This window comes from Lissotriton vulgaris, chromosome 6, assembly GCF_964263255.1.
Source record: "Lissotriton vulgaris chromosome 6, aLisVul1.2, whole genome shotgun sequence".
NCBI lineage: Eukaryota > Metazoa > Chordata > Amphibia > Caudata > Salamandridae > Lissotriton > Lissotriton vulgaris.
Genome location: NC_141694.1, coordinates 26,398,070 through 26,419,861, shown reverse-complemented (window position 1 = coordinate 26,419,861; position 21,792 = coordinate 26,398,070). Strand labels below are relative to the sequence as shown.

At 44.4% G+C, this 21,792-nt stretch overlaps 2 protein-coding genes across 2 annotated transcripts in view; both read left to right on the top strand.

The window, feature by feature from the left end:
• Window positions 1-8,471: 8,471 nt before the first annotated feature.
• LOC147706734 (uncharacterized) overlaps window positions 8,472-21,792 on the top strand; it is a 45,914-nt gene continuing 32,593 nt past the window's right edge. The window contains exons 1-2 of the mRNA XM_086925874.1: window positions 8,472-8,603; window positions 20,687-20,778. The gene's annotated coding sequence lies outside the window, so the exon portion shown is untranslated. The remainder of the gene's footprint in view (window positions 8,604-20,686; window positions 20,779-21,792) is intronic.
• LOC147706735 (uncharacterized) lies at window positions 8,599-12,848 on the top strand. The gene has a single exon (XM_086925873.1). The coding sequence runs from the start codon at window positions 8,688-8,690 to the stop codon at window positions 11,250-11,252; it is 2,565 nt and encodes an 854-aa protein (XP_086781999.1). The 5' UTR covers window positions 8,599-8,687; the 3' UTR covers window positions 11,253-12,848.

The window sequence follows — 21,792 nt, the reverse complement described above, 5'->3', positions numbered from 1 at the left end:
CAGTTTTCTCTCCATACATACACCAATCTAGGTCTCTTTCCCAGGCTTCAAGTGTGGGCGATTGGGCAGCTCCCCATAATTGTGCAATATTTCTTTTAGCAAGCATGAACCCTAGTGTAGCCCACTGAGTCTAAGTGTTCAGGTCCGTGGGTTCCCATAAATTCAAGAGGCACCTACGCACCTCTGAGCGAAGATGGACATGTAACACTACGTTGATTGTGTCATGGACCTTGCCCCAGTAGGAACTGATATATTTACACTCCCAGATGGTATGCATGAATGTCCCCATATGGCCACAGCGTTGCTTACATTCTCCATTATCGGATCTTCCCATTAGCACCAAACCGGGCCCAGTGATATATATTCTATGTAGGATTTTAAGCTGGACCAACCTCTAACTTTGAGGCTTTGGGAGATGAGGCCCCCTTGGGAAAATGAGATTGGAGTGAATGCAGGATCTGTGTATATCGGAAACATTCAGTGCCTGCCAGCTCGTATTCCGTCTGTAGAGTGTGGAAGGATTTGACCCCCTCCCTCTCCCCAAATGTCTTTAACCCTTTCGCTGCGGCGGCTATTCCGCCGCAGCGCTAACTGTCGCCGGGGCGCGCGGGTGAGCTCCGCGGGTGACCGAACCGTTCCATCACGGCTCACGGGTGAGCTGTGCTCATGACGGAACGGTTCCGTCGCGGCCCGCCCGCTCAATTAAACGTGCCGCACAGGCGCGAAATCAGCGCCGCACAGGCGCGGCGGCCGGGCCGTGGCGGAACGGTTCTGTCATGAGCACAGCTCACCCGCGAGCCGTGACGGACCGGTTCCGTCAATCGCCTGGAAGGGGTTAATGTCGGAAATAACACTAAGGTCCCTCCTATCGAACCCCTTTGACTTCCATAGGTTGCCCAGCTACCCGAAATCCCAAAGCGGGGTGGCCAAAGTCAATTTCTGTCCCCATCCGAGAGAATTAGTGGCGTCATGCCAAATGCGGACGGCATGGTTGGTGGGGCCCGTCAAGGTGTTCCTTTTAGGTTTGAATATAATGCCCTGTTATAGTTGCCCCCGGAAAGGAGCCATCTATCCATGGCATGGTGGTCATCAATACGGCTGTACGTTCCATGATTGATGGCCGCTAAATGTGCAGCCCAGTAATATTTTTTAATGTCTGGGAGACTAACGCCCCCGTCGTAGAAGTTTAGTGTCAACTCAGTAAGGGCGATTCGAGGTTTGCTGTCCCACACCAAGTCCCTCTGGAGACTTTCAAGTTCTTTAAAGTAGTGTGTTGATACAGGCTCTAGCGTGTTCTGCATTACATAGAGGAACCTAGGCAAGAACATAAGTTTAAAGAGGGCGGCTCTGCCCAGGAGTGAGGTTGGGGGGGGGGGGGTCATTTTCAGCTGGCAATGTCTGTTCTAAGCTTACGCAGGGGCGGAACAAGGTTTTGAGCGTAACAGATTGTAGGATCAAGAGAGATATAGATTCCCAAATTTTTAAAGCCCATAGTGTTGATTTATATTTGGCAGTCCCTCGAGAGGGTGGGGGGGGGGGCATTGGTGGATCTCCCCAGAGAACGAACAATATGGACTTACTCCAGTTGACCGTAAAACCAGAGAATCTGCCAAACACAGCTAGGAAATCCAATACTACTATAAGGGACTTCGTGGGGGAAGCCAAATAGAGCAAGATGTCCTCTGCATAAAGCGAGATGCGATCTTCTAAGTCAGGGGACCACCGCCGACCTCGCAACATATGATCTTGTCAGATCCAGACTTCCATAGGGCCAAATTTTTAACAAGAAAATACAGTAATTTCAAAAGATGCTTCATAAAATATTAGCACTTTATTCGCTTAATTTAAAGTAGAGAAAAAACATTAAAACAATGTTTCATAGAAACATTTTTCTTCACTTTACATGTTTTCCATTTGAAACCAAATGATTGTATTTTTCAGTTATAATTATGGCACTATGTCTATTAGCCACTGGGAGAAATTTCTGTCATTAACTCTTCATTTTAATTTTCTCTCATTTGAAAGAAGTCAGAAATATCTTTTTGTTCTCATGTTCCAATATTGAGTTTAGAAGACTTTTTTATTTAAGATTTAAATACCTCAGTACTTCAGGTCTTAACCTCTGTGACCCAAATGAGTCAAAATATGAGTTGGGTACTGCTCATCATCGGGCTCTGCAATCTGGAGCCTGATAAGAAAGTAAAATAAACATAACCTTCCCATAACTTTAAAAGGAAAACAACAATTATTTATTACGGTACTATGTTAAAAATTAATTTTTAGACCAGAATATATGATTGGGTCGATGATAATGACTGTAGAAATCCAGAGTGAGGAGAATCATGCAATGGTACTTAGGGAATACCAGCCTGAGAAATCTTGTAGAACAAATTCTAGGGAAACTTGGAGAGACAATTCATACTACAGAACTCATGGTATCCAGTATAGGAAGGCCAATTCTGAAACCTAGATTCTTTGACTTTGTGGTAATTGTATACTGAGGGGCATTAAGAGTGTTGTATCTAGTCTTTTCAATGTACTCATTTGCTGGGACTATTGAGGGGTTCTTCTGTGCACAGTTCTTTTTAGTCCATCAGATGTGTCTCATCTTATTTAAACATTTTTATTTATTTTTATTTTGAAAGTTTTATATAGCGCGGACAAGATCTTCGCAGATATCAGAGCGCTTTACAAAGAGTAGTACATGAGGGAGTATAGTCAGACAGATAAATCAATAGGTCAAACAGTACAACCAGGTGGCTACAAAGCCAATCACGTTCGCTTCTCCTTCGCCCCACGCAGCAGAGCTAACGCTGCAGAGGGAACGCCCTGTTCATCGCCGCCAGCAGCCAGTGAGCCGGTCTTTGGCCACGCCCACTCGCTCGAGGCCACGCCCCCTTCGCCTTCATAAGCAGAGCGGCTTCTAAGCTCTGATCAGACCCTACTCCTGAGGCACAGCCGGGAGCGCTATTTTAAAACTTTGTATACTTGTGATTTTAATACTTGTGTGTTATATTGTGTCACTATCACCCCTTCTCTCACCTGATTGATCCTCAGTGAGACCACGTTCGCTTCTCCTTCGCCCCACACAGCAGAGCTAACGCTGCAGAGGGAACGCCCTGTTCATCGCCGCCAGCAGCCAGTGAGCCGGTCTTTGGCCACGCCCACTCGCTCGAGGCCACGCCCCCTTCGCCTTCATAAACATGTGTATTCCACGGACGCGCAGCGGGCGGGCGCGCCAAAGGCAAGCCCGTCTGGGCCCGACCGGACCCAGGCCCAGGGACTATGTTGGATGTTCCTCCTGACCGCTTGGTGTACTCAGGAGACATGCTCCGTGCTCTCCAACCGGAAAAAAATCTGACCTGTCACCACACGCACACTGAAGGTAAACCTTTCTCTAACTGTAGGCGTTGTAATCCAACCACCCAGAACTCAGCCACACCCGGACTCAAGATAGGTCTTCTTAACTGCCGCTCCCTTCCTAAGCATGCACACGAAACCAACCTGTTAATACAAGACCATGATTTAGATGCGCTGTTTCTTACTGAAACGTGGCTATCTGACAGTTCTGACTCGGACATCGTCATTGCCCTCCCCCCAGGCTATCTTTGTCAAGCCCTACATAGACCCAGAGGGAGAGGAGGGGGTTAGCTATAATCTACAGGGAACAGCTTATCTGTAGAACCTCCAACGCTCACATCGAAGACTGTGAAAGTTGCCAATTTTCCATTCAAACCTCCCCGGCCCACACCCTGTCGGGACTACTGATCTATCGCCCTCCAGGTGCTCCTGGGAAATTCCTCAATGCCGTTACCGAATCGGTTTCTCAATTAGCCTCCTCTGCTTCTAACTTCCTTATCGTAGGTGATCTGAATCTGCACTTTATGGACCCCACTGATCGGATAGCCTCCGATCTTCTTCAGGACCTGTTGTCATTTAATATCCGACTGGTCAACAATGAGCCCACCCATGAGAAGGGACACTTACTAGATCCCGTCCTCACCAATGTCGCTAACATCACCACCAGTTCACCCCTGACTTTGCCATGGACTGATCATTTCCTAGTCCCTATCTCTTGGGATGCACCCACTATGACCCCATAAACTATGAAAACCCAGGTCACTGATAGACGGTGGCACAAACTTGTACCTACGGAATGGGCCACCACTCTTTCAAACTCCATCCCTGAGCTCTCTACCGAGCCTGGTACGGCCGATAAACAGTTTAATTCCTGAATTACATCTTCGCTAGATAATCTAATCCCTAAAACAGCCACTCTTAAACATACTAAAAGAGTGTCCTCTGCTCTGTGGTATACCCCAGAGCTTAAAGCCCTGCGCCAGGAATGCAAGAGAACGGAACGCTCCTGGAGGAAAGATAAGTCTAAAGCAAACAAAGACGCTTATTCTACCTCCCTTTTAACTTACAAAACATCCATTCGTAAGACTAAAAGTTCATTCTTCCAGGAAAGAATAGAAAAAGCAGTATGCTCGAGTAAAGAATCCTTCGTCATTTTAAAAGAACTTCTGAAGACCCCAGATCCTGGACCCAGAAACCCCCCAGACCCCAAGGCTGATCAGGAAAAATGCCATCAGTTGGCTAACTTCTTTCAAGAAAAGATACAAAAAATCCTTGATTCAATCCCCCCTGCTAGTCCGTGCGAGGAAAACGACCCCCCGAACACTCGGACATCCATTTGCCTCTCCTCTTGGGGTCAAGTAACTATCGAAGAAGTGGGAAATACTCTAAACTCCATTAAAAGCGGATCTCCCAGGGACCTCGCCCCGCTTCGGACCCTTAAGGAAGTAGCTTCCATCATTGTTCCTCCGCTTACCCACCTGATCAACGCCTCATTCCAACAGGGAGTCGTGCCCCCGAGCTGGAAGGCGGCAGTTGTTAAAGCATTACTGAAGAAACCTTCCCTTGATCCCGAAAACCTGGCCAATTTTAGGCCAATTTCTCTTCTCCCAGGGATCAGCAAGATTGCTGAAAAACTGGCTAACAAGAAACTTTCACAGTTCCTGGAGGACAACAACAGGCTAAAAAGCTCACAGGTTTTCGGCCAGGGCAGGGCACGGACATCGCCCTCCTGGCAGCGGTAGAGGAGGCCAGAGCACTCTTAGACGAAAGAGGATCAGTGGCAGTGATCCTCCTCGACCTGAGTGCGGCCTTCGATACGGTCAACCACCAACTTCTCATTAAACGGCTCAAGAGAGTCGGTGTGGAAGGCTCCGCCCTATCCTGGCTTTCATCCTTTTTGGCCCAGCGCACCTTTCAGATCTGGGAAAACAACACCTGCTCCTCCGAAACTCCCCTCCAATGTGGCGTGCCTCAGGGCTCCTCCCTGAGCCCCACATTATTTAATATCTACATGTCCCCGTTGGAGGAGGTTATCACCCCGTTCGGAGTGAGCGTCGTCAGCTATGCTGACGACACACAATTAGTTGTCATTATCCCATCCCAGCCAACAACCAGCAGATTTATTCAACTGCCTTACGCAGGTTCAACGCTGGATGAACAGTTCAGCCTTAAAACTGAACGGAGCAAAGACTGACGTTCTCCTCCTTGGCCAGAAAGGACTCACACTCTCCCCGAACATCTGGCCAGGATGTCTGGGTCCCCCCCCTGACCCAAAACAAGAAGTAAAAACCTTGGGCGTGTGGCTCGATACAGACCTTTCGTTCACCGCGCAAGCTAAAAAAAAGTAGCCGGGACGTGCTTCGGGCTTTTGAAATCATTGAGGAAGATCCTGCCCCTCTTGCCCCCCAACTCGCAAAAACTGCTAATTCAAGGCCTGATACTCTCTAGGCTTGATTATAGCAATGTGATCTACCTGGGCGCCCCCGAAGCAACGATGAACAAGCTTCAGAGAATTCAGAACGTCGCCGCCCGGATTCTCACTAATACTCCTGCCAGAGCCTCGGCCAAACCAGCACTAAAACTCCTTCACTGGCTCCCAATAAGGGAGCGGGTCAAATTTAAGGCCCTGTGCCTAGCCCACAAACTGCTACAAAATCTAGGCCCCCCTATTCTCAGAAAATTTATCAAACCCTATAAATCCTCTAGATCCCTCCGTTCGGACAAGGAGAATCTCATCATCACTCCCAGATTTAAGAAGGCACGTTCAGGTGGAAGACGCTTTTCAGTTCACACCGCACGCCTCTGGAATGCACTCCCCGCGACCTGGGAATCGAACCACATTATCTACGCTTCAGGAAGCGGCTGAAAACCCACCCTTTTCCCTAAAAGAAACTTGCTCGTCCGGAACCCCGAACTCCAGTTCCCCCCTCCCCTCCCTCCTCATCCCCCTTCCTTTCCCGGCCCACTGACCTGTAGAGGTAGGGTTCTTAGCGCTGGGATACCCCCGGGTGACTACGCGCTCTATAAAAATTTATAATAATAATAAGACAGCTAATACAAATAATCAAAGGGGTCAAACATGTAGTACAAATCGCTGCAGAGTATTAACAGTGTTTGAGATAAAAGATGCATTTATTGCGTTAATTGTTATGCAGAGTTTATATCCACCAATTCTTCTAGTATTATTTGGAGAAGTGTGGCTCAATGGTTAGAGCGGCAGACCCTGATGCAGAGGTCTGGCCCGGGACCAGGGTTCAATTCCCGCCGCGGACGGTCTTGGCGGGGTCTTGAGCCCTAAATTCCTCGGACCTGATTTCTCGCCTCAGTTCCTATTCTAATCATGGGTCTTACGCTGCAACTCTGGGCAATAGCTTGCTTAATCTCCATAACGGCCCCAACAGCGCTGGGATGCCTGGCTTCACCTTGGGGATGCCCAGGAGTGGACATTTCACAGGGAAAACCAGGAAGGGTTCCTTAGCGGTATGAGTACAAGCGCCGGGAGACCCGGGCCAGGTAGCTGTGCGCTATAGAAGTACAAAACATTTACATTATTTATGTCTCATTTTATTTTAACGTACAAATTTAATTTATTTGCTGTATCGCCTAATTTTAGCATTCTTTTTTTTGTTTTTATCATTTAAAAGGGGGAGATTTGTTGTGGTTCGGGGGATTGGGTGTTGTTATAGGAAAGTGCTTTTCCTAGAATGCTCAATAGAGGTTGGGCGAACGGTGTAGGTGAATCCAGGGTTTGAGTTTTAGGATAGAGAGTATAAATGATTCACTGCATTTGGATTTGCAAGTCAATAGCTTGCACTTGCACCCATTTGTCGCTTGTTGTCCTGCACCAGCGTACATGTTTTTTCTTGTTAAGAGGTTTCTCACGAAGGCACAATGTGTTTTACAAGATTTACTCAGTCAATCCACAAAAGGCAAACTTTCAACATGCATGATTACAGTTTGGATAACGTGTACTGAAGGAAAGAGCATGTAACAAATGTGGGGTGGCAACTGTTCTGCATGTTACAATCATGACCTGCAATTATGGCTTCCGTCCTGCTGCCTGCACAAGGTTATGCAGGGTGTGCAAAGTTCTGTATTTTGGTTCCCCACCTATTATTAAATCTATGATGCCTCCTAAATCAAATGATTTGTTAAGCAGACCAAGGAATGCAGCACCCATCTACTTGCTGCAAAGTATATACATTTATCATCATGTTGCATTTTGCTGAGTAGACCAGGTGATTAGGATCTTCACACCTCAATTGGGAATATAAATTCAATTTTATAAATGTGTGCATTTTGTTAATCACCAAATGCTGCTTTGTAGCCTTTCTAGGCTTTAGTGTGTAATACAATCTTGAATGATGGGTTTAATATTCCTAGTGCTTTTTGTTACAAGGAGGGACCTTGCAGCTCTAAAATACAGATTTCAATATTGAAAATCCGCAATGCGGGGAAAGCACTGCATTCTTAGTTCCCTCATACCGATCTGCACAAGTGCCTATGGGTCTCAATTCAAGATCATTGTAGAATTAAAGGCAATTCTGTCCCTACTCTGCCACACCATGGCTTGAAGTGGGAGCTCCACCAGATCCAGACATGTGTTGACTCTGCACTGTGACCTTTCAGCTTATTGCAGTGCAAAACCTATAACCCATGGGAAATTGATGGCCGTAGAAATGATTCCTGTACTCCCCAATTAGCCTATCTCAAAGCAGGAGAAAATAATCCACGGCAAAAAAGTACAGATCTTGGCCGGGCCATAAGGGAATGAGGCTTCATTTTTGCTGCAGCAAAGATTTCCTTTTGCTTCACGTGAAGAGGAAAGTCTAGACTGTAGTTGTAGGCAGGGCTAATTAATCACATGTAGCAGAGCGTCTGTTCATCTATCTTGAGGCATATTGTCCTTCATATCTTTGCAGTGTTTTTAATGTTTTAGTAAGCTAGACTTGTAAATGCAGTCAGTTCCTGTTTGTGATTTCGTGTAGATTACAACTGAGCTATGTTTATTTTATTCAAATGAAATTCAGTTTTTTTCTCTTAATCTAACAGGTGCCCGACAGACAGCAAGAGAGGAGAAGTTGACTTTATTTTTAAAAGCTTGATGGACTTGCCATAAAGAAAGTGGTGACTGTGTTGTTTAGAGGAACATCTTCCAATGCCAGAAATATCCTAAAAGAACTCCTTTTTGCTACTCATTATACAGATGCCTGGCTGTTTTCCCAGTATATCTGTTGGAAAAGGTAAAGGTGGACGTAATATGCGGACTTTAAGGAATTAAATTTTTCTTCTATCTTCTATGCAACAAATGTGAGGACTCGTTGAAAATGGAGCAACATCTAGTAGTATGTCTGAGAACTAGCACTGATGAGCAACCTTATAAATGTACTGAATGTGACAAGGCCTTTAGGACAACATTTAATTTAAAACAGCATCAGATCACCCACACTGATGAAAGACCATACCAATGTACCGAATGTCAAAAAGCATTTAAATCAAAAAGTAGGCTCACACGACATCAGCAAATCCACTCTGGGGTGAAACCATATACATGCACTGAATGTGCCAAGGCGTTTAGAACAAAGGACAATCTAATGGTGCATCTGAGTAGCCACTCAGAGGAACGACCACACCCTTGTAACCAGTGTGACCAGTCCTTTAAAAACAAAATGAGTCTACTCTTGCATAAAAAAACCCACTCTGTGGAGAGGCCATTTAAATGTACTGAATGTAACATGGCCTTTAAATCAAAACGGTGTTTAAACCAGCATCAGATAACCCACACTGATGAAAGACCCTACCAATGTACCGAATGTCAAAAATCATTCAAATCAAAAGACGGGCTTATGGTACATCAGCAAATCCACTCTGAGGTGAAACCATATATATGTGCTGAATGTGCAAAGGCATTTAGATCTACGAATCAGCTAATGGCTCACCGAAAAACTCACACAGATGAACGACCACACAGTTGTACCAAGTGTGACCATTCCTTTAAAACCGAAAGGGATCTTATACAGCATCAAACAATCCACTCTGCGGAGAGACCATTTAAATGTACTGAATGTGGCAAGGCCTTTAAGTCAAAAAAATGTTTGAGAATGCATCAGAAGACCCACACTGATGTAAGACCATACCAATGTACCGAATGTCAAAAGGCTTTCAAATTGAAAAGTTTGCTTAGGGCACATCAACAAATCCACTCTGATGTGAAACCATATCCATGCACTGAATGTTCCAAGGCTTTTAAAACTAAGCACCAGTTAATGTTGCATCAGGTAACCCACACTGAGGAAAGACCATACCAATGTACAGAATGTCAAAAAGCATTCAAATCAAAACTTGGGCTTGTGGCACATCAGCAAGTCCACACTGGGGTGAAGCCATATCCATGTACTGAATGTGCCAAGACATTTAGTACAAGGGTCCGTCTAATGCTGCATCAGAGAATCCACACAGATGAAAAAATGTATGTTTGTACCAAGTGTGACCAGGTCTATAAAACAGAAACAAAACTAATCCTGCATCAAATAACCCACTCTGCGGAGAGACCATATAAATGTACTAAATGTGGCAAGGCCTTCAAGACAAAACTTAGTTTGAAACTGCATCAGATAACCCATTCTGATGAAAGACCATACCAATGTACCAAATGTCAAAAAGCTTTCAAATTAAAACGTGCACTTACAACACATCTGCAAATACACTCTGGGGTGAAACCATATTCATGTACTGAATGTGCCATGGCATTTACAACAAACGGCAGTCTAATGAAACATCAGAGAATCCACACAGATGAACGACCACATGGTTGTACAAAGTGTGACCATTCCTTTAAAACAAAAACAGCTCTAAAACTACATGAAAGTATCCACTCGGTGGAGAGACCATTTGAATGTTCTGAATGTGGTAAGGCTTTCGCACTAAAATCGGCACTAACGGCACATCAGCGAATCCACATCGGTGAAAAACCATATAAATGCACACAATGTGTCAGAACCTTTGGAACAACAAGAGAGCTAATGGTACATGAGAGTAACCACTTTGAGGACAGACCATATGAATGTGGTGAATGTGAAAAGCCTTTCAAGACAAAGCAAGCGCTATTGACACACCTGAGAATCCACACTAGTGAAAAATCTCATAAATGTACAGAATGTGACATGGCTTTTAAGACAAAAAGATGCCTAAATGTACATCAGAGAATCCACAGCGGGGAAAAACCATATAATTGTACTGAATGTGGCAGGGCTTTCAGGACATTTGGGGCCGTAATGGTACATCAAAAATGCCACTTTGAAGAAAGACCATTTAAATGTACAGAATGTGACAAGTCATTCAAAATAAAACAATGTCTAATGCTACACCAGAGAACCCACAGTGAGCAAAAACCATATAAATGTACTGAATGTGGCAAGGCTTTTAGGTCAAACCAGTACCTAAAAATACATCGTGTATCCCACTCAATGGAAAGACCATATGAATGTACTGAATGTAACAAGACTTTTAAGCAGAAACCATTGCTGATGCTACATCAGAGAATTCACACTGGTGAAAAACCACATAAATGCACAATTTGTGATCAGGGTTTTATATCAAAGGTGCAGTTGAAGCTACATCACATAGATCACACTGGTGAAAAACCATTTAAGTGTATGGTGTGTAATACGGATTTCAAGACAAAAGGTTGCCTGGTGGGTCATCAAAGAATCCACACAGGTGAAAAACCATACAATTGTACTACATGTGATAAGGCTTTTAGAACTGGAAGTGCATTAAGACAGCATGAAAGATCCCACTCCGATGAAAGACCCTATGAATGTATTCAGTGTGGGAAAGCTTTTAAAAAAAATGCAGTACTAACAAGGCACATGAAAATTCACACTGGGTAAATATCCTACACATACATGGAATGTGACATTGTTTTTAAGAAGAAAAAATGACTAGAGGAATATCTTGAAACAGACTACCTTGGAAAACAACATAAATGCTTTGAATATGACCAGGCAATCCTATCTAAAGGAGAGTAAATGCTGCATCATTTCAATGCACTCTGGTTCATATTGAATAAGAAACCGTTTTTTATCAGGAGGTCTCATGGACCACAGTAATATGTCTATGGAAAGCTACCTGTGTGAAAATTTATGTTTAAACAGTACTTATATAGAGAGAGGGGTGCATGTATGTATTGCTACCTGCATTGGTAAACCTGCAAAGGTGCTATGCAAAATGAGACACATTATGGAAATGCCTTCAATCCAAGGAAAAACAGTCAACAGAAGCATTAAACAACTGCTAAAAGGTTAGACAATGGAGCTACAGAAAATAAATATTAAATAGAAAATGTGTATATATCATGACGTCTTAGAGCAATCGCATGTTGATCAGAAGTGCTCACATTAGTGCCATGCTATGAAACTATGTTCTATATACAAAGACCTTTAATTGCTGCCCAAGCCAGGGGCATTGCACACGTAAAGATAAAAAAATGTAAATTGACTAAATGCATGGTTTTCCTTATGGAAGGAGTGTACTCTCACACTTAGTAAGGTTCTTATGGCAGAATAATGTATTTTGTCTCAACCATTGGAGAATATGTAACCATTATAACTCTTACGGAAGAGACAGGCATTGAGGGTCATGACCTAGTTATAATAAAAGCAAGAAGTGACAAATATAATGGGCAACTATTTCTAGCCAATAAAAAGACTTTTTCCTCAAAACTAGACACAGCTGTAAAAGAGAATTGCACAGATAGTAGGATTCTAACACAAATAGCTGATGGGTGGTGAGCTTGAACAAATCTCAGCCCCTGGTAATTAATTGGCAGCATTCCAGTTCATCTTTCTCTTCTCAATCTTTTATGCCACTCAAGAAAGGGGTGTGAGGCACACTGTCTAGAGAGTCTTGGTGATGATACCACATAGAAAGCAACATATCAATATACTGTGTTTTGACCAGGCTTTCAGTAGAAAGTAAGTGCACAGGTAGTACCATAGAATAAGAATAGACTTAATCCATTTTATGATTCACAGATTTTAGGAATCCAAAGGTTTCTGGGTTATTGCAGTAAAAAATGTGGTGCTTAAAGTTTGGTTGACACAATCTCCAAGAGATTTGGATGCAATCTATGTCTTCCAATGTTTCAGAACTATTCGGTATTTTGTGCTGAGAATTGAGGCAGTGGATAGGGGCTGAAAACTATGAATTCGTCACACTTTGTTTCCTTTCTGATTTGGTAGTATGCAGGAGAAAAGAGCAGGCCACCCTTTTTTGTAAAAAAAAAATATTTGGACACTAACATATTTTCACTTTTGTATTCACTGCTTTTTTTATTAGCTCATATATATTCATTGTTGATTTATAGAAGTTTTTTTCAACTTATAGGTTTTTTCATTAGAGGTGTGTTTGTAGATTTTTCATTTATTTTGAAATTATGTCAATATGCTTTTTCTCTTATTTCATTAAATTCCATTATTACAATGTTAGTTTTTTCAGCTCTTCTTTCTCAAAAATGTCAGTGTGAAAAATTGGGTTGATGGTTGAAGGTGGTATGAGTTTTTTTTTTCAATCAACAGCCGCAATCCTCACCAGGGTGAACAAATGTCACCAAATTAATGAGTGCTTATTCCTTTGGTAGTTTGGCACAAAATCAGTCAGCCTTCACTGAGAGGCAATCTGTAAAGTGTTTATGCAGCACTCCAACAGTGATAACCTGAAAATACAACCCTAAAAATCCCACACCAGCCTAGTAAAATATAGCAAAATTAAATAGGTTATTTGACAGCACAATTCCAAAAATCTTATCACTAGAACTGGAGCCATACATTTTTTCAGTGAAAAATCGGGCCACCCATGGTCACACAACAATGATACAAAGTTGCGATGGAACTTGTTCGGATACACGGAGTGAATTGGATCCAGTCTCCGCTTAGCTTCAGACGTTTAAGAAATGTTTATAGGAAAATGTCTGTTGAGGAAAAGTTCAGCAGGGCAAATCAGCTATCACTGTCTGAGGAGACATCATCATTGGGAGCCGCTGGGCAAAGTCACAGAGGATTTCTACGTTCTAACTTTGTCTCCAGTATATTCTGGTCTACTCTCAGTTCTCAAGGCACTTTTTGGCAGGACATTTTCTAAGTCCCAATTTTCAGCCTTTTGTCATCTGGGCACCAAGAGTCCAGGTCTGAAGGGGCACCACTTTGGAGGTTCATGACTCACTCAGGCTCAGGACTCACTCGGGCTCGGTCCAGGTGCAATTAGGTAGGGTCCTAACAGAACACTTCGCTCCTTGGAAGCTACTATCCTAGTGGTTCCCAGATTCAAGAGAACTAACGAGGCAGGTAGAAGTTTCATTATAGGTACTAACAAGGCATGGAACTCACTGCCTTTTCACATCATATCCTCCCCCAATCTGCATACTTTCAGAAAGTAATTGGAACCATGGCTATTTAATATCTAGTTCCTGGTCCCGGACCGTTCTTGTTCAAATCTGGGCTAACGCCGGGACTCCTCCGGGTAACCCGAGCTCTCTCCAAATTCATTTAACATAACATTTAACATTTCAAGATGGAATCTTGTGAGGCTCTGATTGGAGGTCAGCGTACTAGCCCTTAGAGTTGCTTTGGTAGTCAAGGGCTCAAGCAAGTAAGAAAGGTATCAAGGAGCAGGCCACTTCTTGTTGCAGCAGGGCAGGCCTCAAAGTCCTTCCACCGGTCCAGAAGTGAACTGAAAATTGGTTCTTAGGGCCATATTTTTATACCTTGTGCCCACTCTAAACCTCCCTCCTTAGCACATCCGCTCCACCCAGCACAGGATCTTTTGTTTCTATTGACTCTCAAACACAGGGTCTGACTCACTGGCTCACTTCTGCCGCTGACTCCGTGGCACCTTTAAAACTAGTTAGAGCGAGGCGCTGTCACGACGCCCAAAGGTGGTTCACCGAGGACCTCAAAGCCCAAAACTTGGGCTTCGACAGGCAGAACGGCGCTGGCACCGGGGGTACTCCCCTGAGACCAAACAGATATTCTCCTCCCTGCTTAGAGAGTATAAGTTAGCCATAGCTTCGGCTAAATCTCTCTACTTCTCCAACAGAATCTTGGATTCATCCAACAAATCCAAAGATATATTTTCAATCGTTGAGGAGTTGTCCAATCCAGCGAGAGTCACTATTGCACCCCTCCCTTCTCAGTCTCTATGTGACTCCCTGAACCAATTCTTCGTGGAAAAAATTATCAAGATTAAAAACAGTATTTCTGTCCAAGCCCCGCCAGTCCCTCCTCTGCTTGCTGTTTCTTGCCACCATCCCAATAATCACATCCTAACTCAGATTCCCCTCATTTCGAAGGACAATTTTCTTGCCCTCTTGCACAAAGTTTCTTCTGGTTCACCTAGCGACTGTTGCCCCCCTCGGCCCTTCGAGAAGCTTTTACCGCCTGCCCTGAACCCCCCCTGGCCCTTTTGAACAACTCTCTTGCCACGGGGGAGGTTCCTTGCTCCTTTAAGCAGGCTGAGGTGGTTGCCATCTTGAAGAAACCCTCGGCAGATCCCTCCATCATGAGCAACTTTCGTCCCATATCCCTTCTCCCTTTCCTCAGTAAAGTCTTGGAGTCACATGTAACCCAAACTCTCAGCTCTTTTGTTGAGGAATCGTGCTTTTTGGACCCCCAGCAGGCCGGGTTCAGACCTGCGCATTCCACAGAGGCGGTCATCCTCTCTGTGATGGAGGAATTGCGCAGAGGGGCCGACGCTAACATCTGTCAGGCCCTGGTTCTCCTGGATTTGTCGGCCGCCTTTGACACGGTCGACCGTGGCATTTTGGTCGACCGTGTCAGAGAGGCCGGCATCCAGGGTACGGCCCTGGACTGGGTTCAGTCTTTTCTGGCCAAACGCCAGCAAGCAGTCAGACTGTCCCAGTTCTCCGCCACTCAGGTCGGGCTGACCTGCGGCGTTCCGCAGGGTTCCTCTTTGTCCCCTCTTCTTTTTAATTTATATCTGGTTCCTCTAATCTGCTCCCTCCGCGGGTTGAGTGTCACCGCGTTCAATTACGCTGACGACATTCAATTGGTCTTCACTATTGATTCCTCGGATGAATCAATCTCCACTTTTCAAACCACGCTTTGTTTTATTAGTAATTGGATGAGCTCAAACCATCTGAAGCTCAACCCCGACAAGACCGAGCTGGTTCTTGTCGGGGGACCCTCCAACCCTTGGCAACCATCCTTTTGGCCGGCAAGTCTGGGCAGCTCCCCTTGCCCAGTCAACTCAGCCAAAAGTCTGGGAGTCGTCATTAGTAGCGATCTTTCTATGATGCCCCAGATCAGCGCAGTAGTGTCCTCTAGCCACTTCCAGCTCAGGAAAATCAGCAAAATCTCTCGCCTACTCACTACCGAGGCTCTTACCTTGGCTTTGCTTGCGTTAGTCATTTCCAGACTCGACTACGCAAATGCACTGTATGTAGGCATCCCTGACTATCAAATCAAGAGACTCCAGTTGATCCAAAATCAGGCCGCTCGCCTGATTTACCGCCAACCTAGAGATCAACATGTTCGCCCTCTCTTAAAAAGTCTCCATTGGCTTCCGGTCTCTGCTCGCTGTAAGTTCAAGCTAGGCTGCATCATTTCTAAATCCCTTGCAGGTCATGGTCCCCTTTTCATTTCTTCCCTTCTCCACCCGTATGTTCCTCTTCGCAATCTCCGGTCATCTCAGATGGCCCTGCTATCAGTTCCAAGATTCAAGAGGAAGAAGCATGGCGGCCTCAGGTTTTCATTTTTAGCTCCCTCTTTTTGGAACTCCCTTCCCCTTCCTCTTAGGTTGCCCTCCCCACACACCAGGTTCAGATCCCTTCTCAAGCCTTTCCTCTTCATTGAGGCCTACAATTAGTTCTCCCCCTCACGTTTTTTTCACTGTCCTCAGCACAAGCGCCAAGAAACCTTAAGGTGTTAGCTGCGCTTTACAAATTTTTTAACATAACATAAAGTGGATAAAACGTTAGAGCACCAGAAAAATGTGGAATTTCATGCCTCTCTGCCCTGGTAGCTGGGTGTCTGGAGTCACTGGCCTAGTGTGAAGCTCTTTGTGTACTGAGGCAGTGTTTTTGAAGTGCAAATGGGAGTCTGCACAGCTCCAACCCCTGCCAGAGTGGCCCATTCTACTACCACGCATGCTCCCTATTGTGCAGTTGTCCTGGAGGAATGGCTTCGACAACTGGTTGTGCTAAATATTTTTAATATTCTCTGTGTGTGGTGTAGGCATCATGCTTTTACTTCTTTACATGTGCATGGTGCCAACAGACTTTGTTTACACCTGTTTAGATACAAGAGTTCTCCCATGGTTTTCTGACCCCCCCTCACAAAACAAAAACAATGGTTCAATGGGGTGTTCTGCCTTTATTTCAGAGTCTGGATTATTTTACAGTATTTGCTGTACTATTCTGGTGGATCCATTGAAATAGCAGCAAGGAGCACTACTTGTGCTTGTGGGTTTGTTTGATCACTTAAACGAGGATGTGGATCAATGGTATATTTATTCCATGGAAGAGTTCCGGGATGGGTTTGCAGCTGGTCTTCTCTAATACCTCAAGTCTAGTTCTGCTTGACTGCCAGTTGAACCTGCCTCTATAGATCCTTGAAGGTGTTTTCCAGAGAAGAAAATGAACATTTCTTTCTAATCACGCTGCCTGTAATTGTGGGTTTGACACTCTCAGAAGTTCATAACCCCTTTTTTTAGGTCAAGCTAGACAGTGCATACACTGTCTCTTCGAGACCTGCTGTAATCTGTCTGTTTACTTCAACTCCATCCCCTTTCTTGGCAATGCTTTTCATTTGTCTGTCAGTGTCCTTTGAAAATCCTTGCTTGATTGTGGTCATTCCTGCCTCTTTGTCCCTCCATTCGCTTTTTTGTTCCTCCCACTGTCTTATTCCGCTATAGTTCTTCTTCTGTTCTTTGGGGGATTATTTGTTTAGTGGTTTCCTGCTCTGTTGCTGTTTGACTGTGTTTAGCATCAGTGCCCCAGCTGCTTACGTTCAAATATAGCATTCTTCCTCCAACCTCCATCTAATGCTGCAGTTGTATTACTGCTGCCTTTTTTACTGTTGTCTCCCCCACCATGGCTCCAGCTCAGTTGCTTGTATTTTTTTAGGTCTCGCCTACAGCATTGCTTTAGCAATGCCTGTTTGGCGAGATTATAGAAAGGTTTTCAAAAGTCTATCCAAATTGTGGATTAGGTACAGAGCATGTGGGCCAGGCGAGTGCACATCGCCAGCCACATCGCACACCATTTGTCTGAGCCTCAGCATCAGACTTCAACGGAATCCGCTCCCCCGCCACCCATTGCCGCTCCCTAGCCCCCGCCACCCAATGCCAAGAGCTTGTTTAACTTTCCGGCAGGTCACGCTTTGTTTACACTGCGCGCTCTTCTCCCGACCGCTTGACTCCTCGTGTTTACATAGCATAACGCAAGTTCAACTGAAAATGTTTTTAAATTGTCGTGTAATCCTGTGCCGTGTTAAAGCTTCAACTGGGTTCACCAAATCCTTACTAGGCGGGCAACCTTTCGATTGAGTTGACTCGGACGAAGTAAGCGTTAAAAAAGCACAGTATGTTCATTGACCGTGCCTGACACTTGTTTTAAATATTTCTTTGCGGCCCGGCCGCGCAGCCAGTGCTTGTTAAAATTGTAAAAAAAAAATAATGTTCGCACTTTGTTTTTCCCCCATATCCCTCCAATTCCCTACGTGCCCTTCCTGTACTTTTCCCTGCCCTCTCTTATGATCTCTCTATGCACCGTTAACTTGCCTGTCGCTCTTATTTTATATAATATACCTTCCCCTTTGCTGCTTCTTGGTGCGCACTCGTAAGGACCCTGCTTGCCTCCCTCCATTCCCGGACTCCCCCCGCCCTGCGCACAGCTGGCACCTCTCAGCCTGGGAACAGTTGCATATATCAGTTTTTAATTGAACATTATGACCCGGTGGCCCTCACAGTGGTTTTAAGTTTCAAGCACGCTGTGTGTTTCCTCCAGATTACATAAAGCAGGCTGTTCCCCTCAGTCGGGCGAGACAGCTAAACATGGGCGTTGAACGGCCCTTCACTTCACCCCCAGGCCAGCCTGCCGCGACGTGAGCCCACATGTTCTGTGCCTTTTTTAAATTTGCTTAATCTTTCTGTGACTGGAAGGATTCAGAGTCGCAGTTCAGGGTACAAATATTCAATTGAACGTCTAAGAGCTCCTATGTTTGAGAGTAAAATAATGAAAAGTCCTACTTTGAATAAATAGGTGTCATTTGCCGCCTCCACTCCCAGAGTGTACAGATGTCCCTTTACCTAGGGGTTGTAAACCCCTTCTTTTCAAATTTACATCGCGTGACTGTTGGTTTTGCCACTGCTTATTTAAGTTGCATTTGGCACCATCTGGGCGAGGAACCTCTCACCGACTGTTGCCTCTTGAAAGGAACGTGCGGTTTCTCTTTGGGTGTGGCACTCTTCTTTGCTCTAACTTGCCTCATGCTCTTTCAAGCCTCCAGATCATTCAAAGGTAGCCTCTGGCTCTAGGGCTCCTCTGGTAAAAAAAAAAATGTGTGAGACTACGGGCTTTTGAAAAACTGCCAGTGCCGGCTCCAGTCCGCTCTGGTAAATTAGGTGGCACCCTTACCAAAATGCAAAAAGTGACAAAATGGCACCCATGGCAGTTTGGCACAGAAACTAATCGAGTGCTACCTATCTGATACTCATACATACTGACATTCTAAGGCTTTCTTTCGCTCCTACCGGCTTGTGCTCGAAGGCTATCGCTGTATCATATGTGACCAAATAGTGAAAGAGCGATTGAGGATAGGGAGACCACACGTGTGTATACTGGCTTGTTTTTTTCCATCTGTATGTTGCTCCACCATAGACCTTGTATTTTGCTATATGAACTCTTATTTCTATAATTTTTACGCTTCTACAATGATTTTTTTTGCTCACATACAAACAGAAATATACAGCCCGACGCCACAGTACTTAAACACCCAATTAAAGTAACGTGTTAAAGCATTCAAAAGGAGTACCATCTTGTACCCCACGGATGCCAACGTAAAATTAACATCAAAGGATAGCCAACACGAATATACTTTAGATTAACAAAAACAGATCCTTTGCGTTAATTTAAAAGGCCAAACCCTTTGGCTTTGCCAATGCTTTGTCCCTTTTGCTTCAGTACATTGCTATCCTCTAGCGAGTTCACACTCCTATGGGAGGGTTGAGTTTAGAGGACATTTGAACCTATGATCTTATTAATGTTTCCTCCCAAGCTTTTTTTACCCCCCGCCCCCCCCCCCCACCCTCCCAGAGGCTTCATAGACCGAGTTTGCATGATTGATTGTTCATTAAAGTGCGTACTCTGGAAGCCTTTGTAGTGCATGCAGTGCAGATGTAGCTGCCCCGCTACTGCCTGCCCTGCAAGGGGTGGGAATTTTTCGCTCTCTATGGTGCGAGCAACTGACTAGTTTTGTTTTTGAATTAGCTAGAGTCCCCCCCCCCCCCAAGTAGAACCGCCTTATTGTTTCTATGTGGAAATAGTTATTGCAGACTGTTGGGTGTTTTCCGATATTATTTTCATATTTATAGACCCAGGCAGCTAACGTAAGAACAAGCTTATTTTACTTTTGCATTTCGCTCGATTTCGCTGTTTCAGTTACAGCTACACCGTTGTTTTCATTGTTGCTTGCTTCTGAGCTGTAGCTTAATTTTGAGCTGTGTTTCCGATTACAAAAACTGTGCAGCAACAGATTTGCTTTCCGTGTGAGGCAGTGTTTTTGTTCTTCATCTTAGCCTCAGCTTCCCTGCATTTGCCATCTCGCATTCATATTGCTCCGTACCTCTGCATCAACTACTTAGCGTTTATCGCAAGGTGTTTTTTTTGTTTTGTTTGTTTTCGTTTTAGCTGCAGCCCCTCCATCTATGTACAACCACCTTACTGTTACTAAGTGGAAATAAAGTAATTGCAGACTGATAGTTGTTTGGCTATTATTTTCATACTTATGTTAATACCTAACTGGTATTAGGCCCTATAATGTTTCGGAATGGGTATGTATTTTGCAATCTGACTTATGTAATAATAGGCTACTTTGGTAACTGTACTTTCGCAAACAATAACAAGATCACCTGCCTAATAATTGTTAGGTAACGCAGGTTAAGGGCCAGATTAATAATGAAAAGCTGCTGTGGCATAACTGTTAGAACAATACTCCTCCGTGTCTTTGCATCAACGACTGAACAATACAAACCTATCATTGCACCCTTGATGTTTGGCTTGGTGTTAAAAGCACACCCATGTACTTCACAGGTCTTCTTCACATTGTGTGCTTTATCGGCAGGAAGAAACAAATAACTTCAAAGTAGCTGCGTAGCTTGGCGTCCGTCTTCTTGGAGCCCAAGGTAACTACTTCACAAGTTTATAAAACATCTGTACGTTAACAAGGGTGTATTGTGCCGTTAACTACAAGGCTTGTTTGTTATTGTGACATGGTCTGATTCACTCTTTGGATGTCTTTTCAACACACTTGTGTTCTTTTTAAAACTGACCAGCGGCTTCATTATTGAAACATTATCTGCAATTTACAGCATGCCCTCCTATTTTCATGAAAATGTTGTCTTGTTTTACTTTAATGGTGAGCATGGCGCTCGCTTAACGGACACCGCACTCTGCAATTCAAAAGGTCTCGCTTTTAATGAAGTTTGACCTATTGGTATTGTAAATGCCAATACCTTTTAATATTAGAAAAGGCATTGCTTTTTACAATGCCAATAGCTCAATCTCGCAATCGCCCTCACTCTATCTATCGCCCTCACTATATCTATCTATCCATCGCCCTCACTCTATCGCCATCACTCTATTTATCTATATATCGCCCACACTCTTTCTATCTATCTATCGCCCTCCCTCTATCTATCGCCCTCCCTCTATCTAACTATCGCCCTCCCTCTATCTAACTATCGCCCTCTCTCTATCTAACTATCACCCTCACTCTATGTATCGCATCACTTCGCACCACCACAGCATCACTCCGCACCACCACAGCATCACTCCGCACCACCACAGCATCACTCCGCACCACCACAGCATCACTCCGCACCACCACAGCATCACTTGTCGCCACCACAACATCACTTGTCGTCACCACAACATCACTTGTCGTCACCACAACATCACTTGTCGCCACCACAACATCACTTGTCGCCACCACAACATCACTCAGCGCCACCACAACATCACTCAGCGCCACCACAGCATCAATCTGCAACCATTCAACAAATGTCACAAAAAGATGTTAATATTTCACTTCTGTTCTTGGATTTTCGTCACCATAAAATACACTGAACATAATCTTCACAAAAGTTATTTACAAAAGTGTAAGCTATTGCCATTATTTTTTATTTAAAAACTTATAA

Excerpts from the sequence above, each read along its gene's own strand:
- LOC147706735 (XM_086925873.1), top strand. The coding sequence starts at position 8,688 with ATGGAGCAACATCTAGTAGTATGTCTGAGAACTAGCACTGATGAGCAA.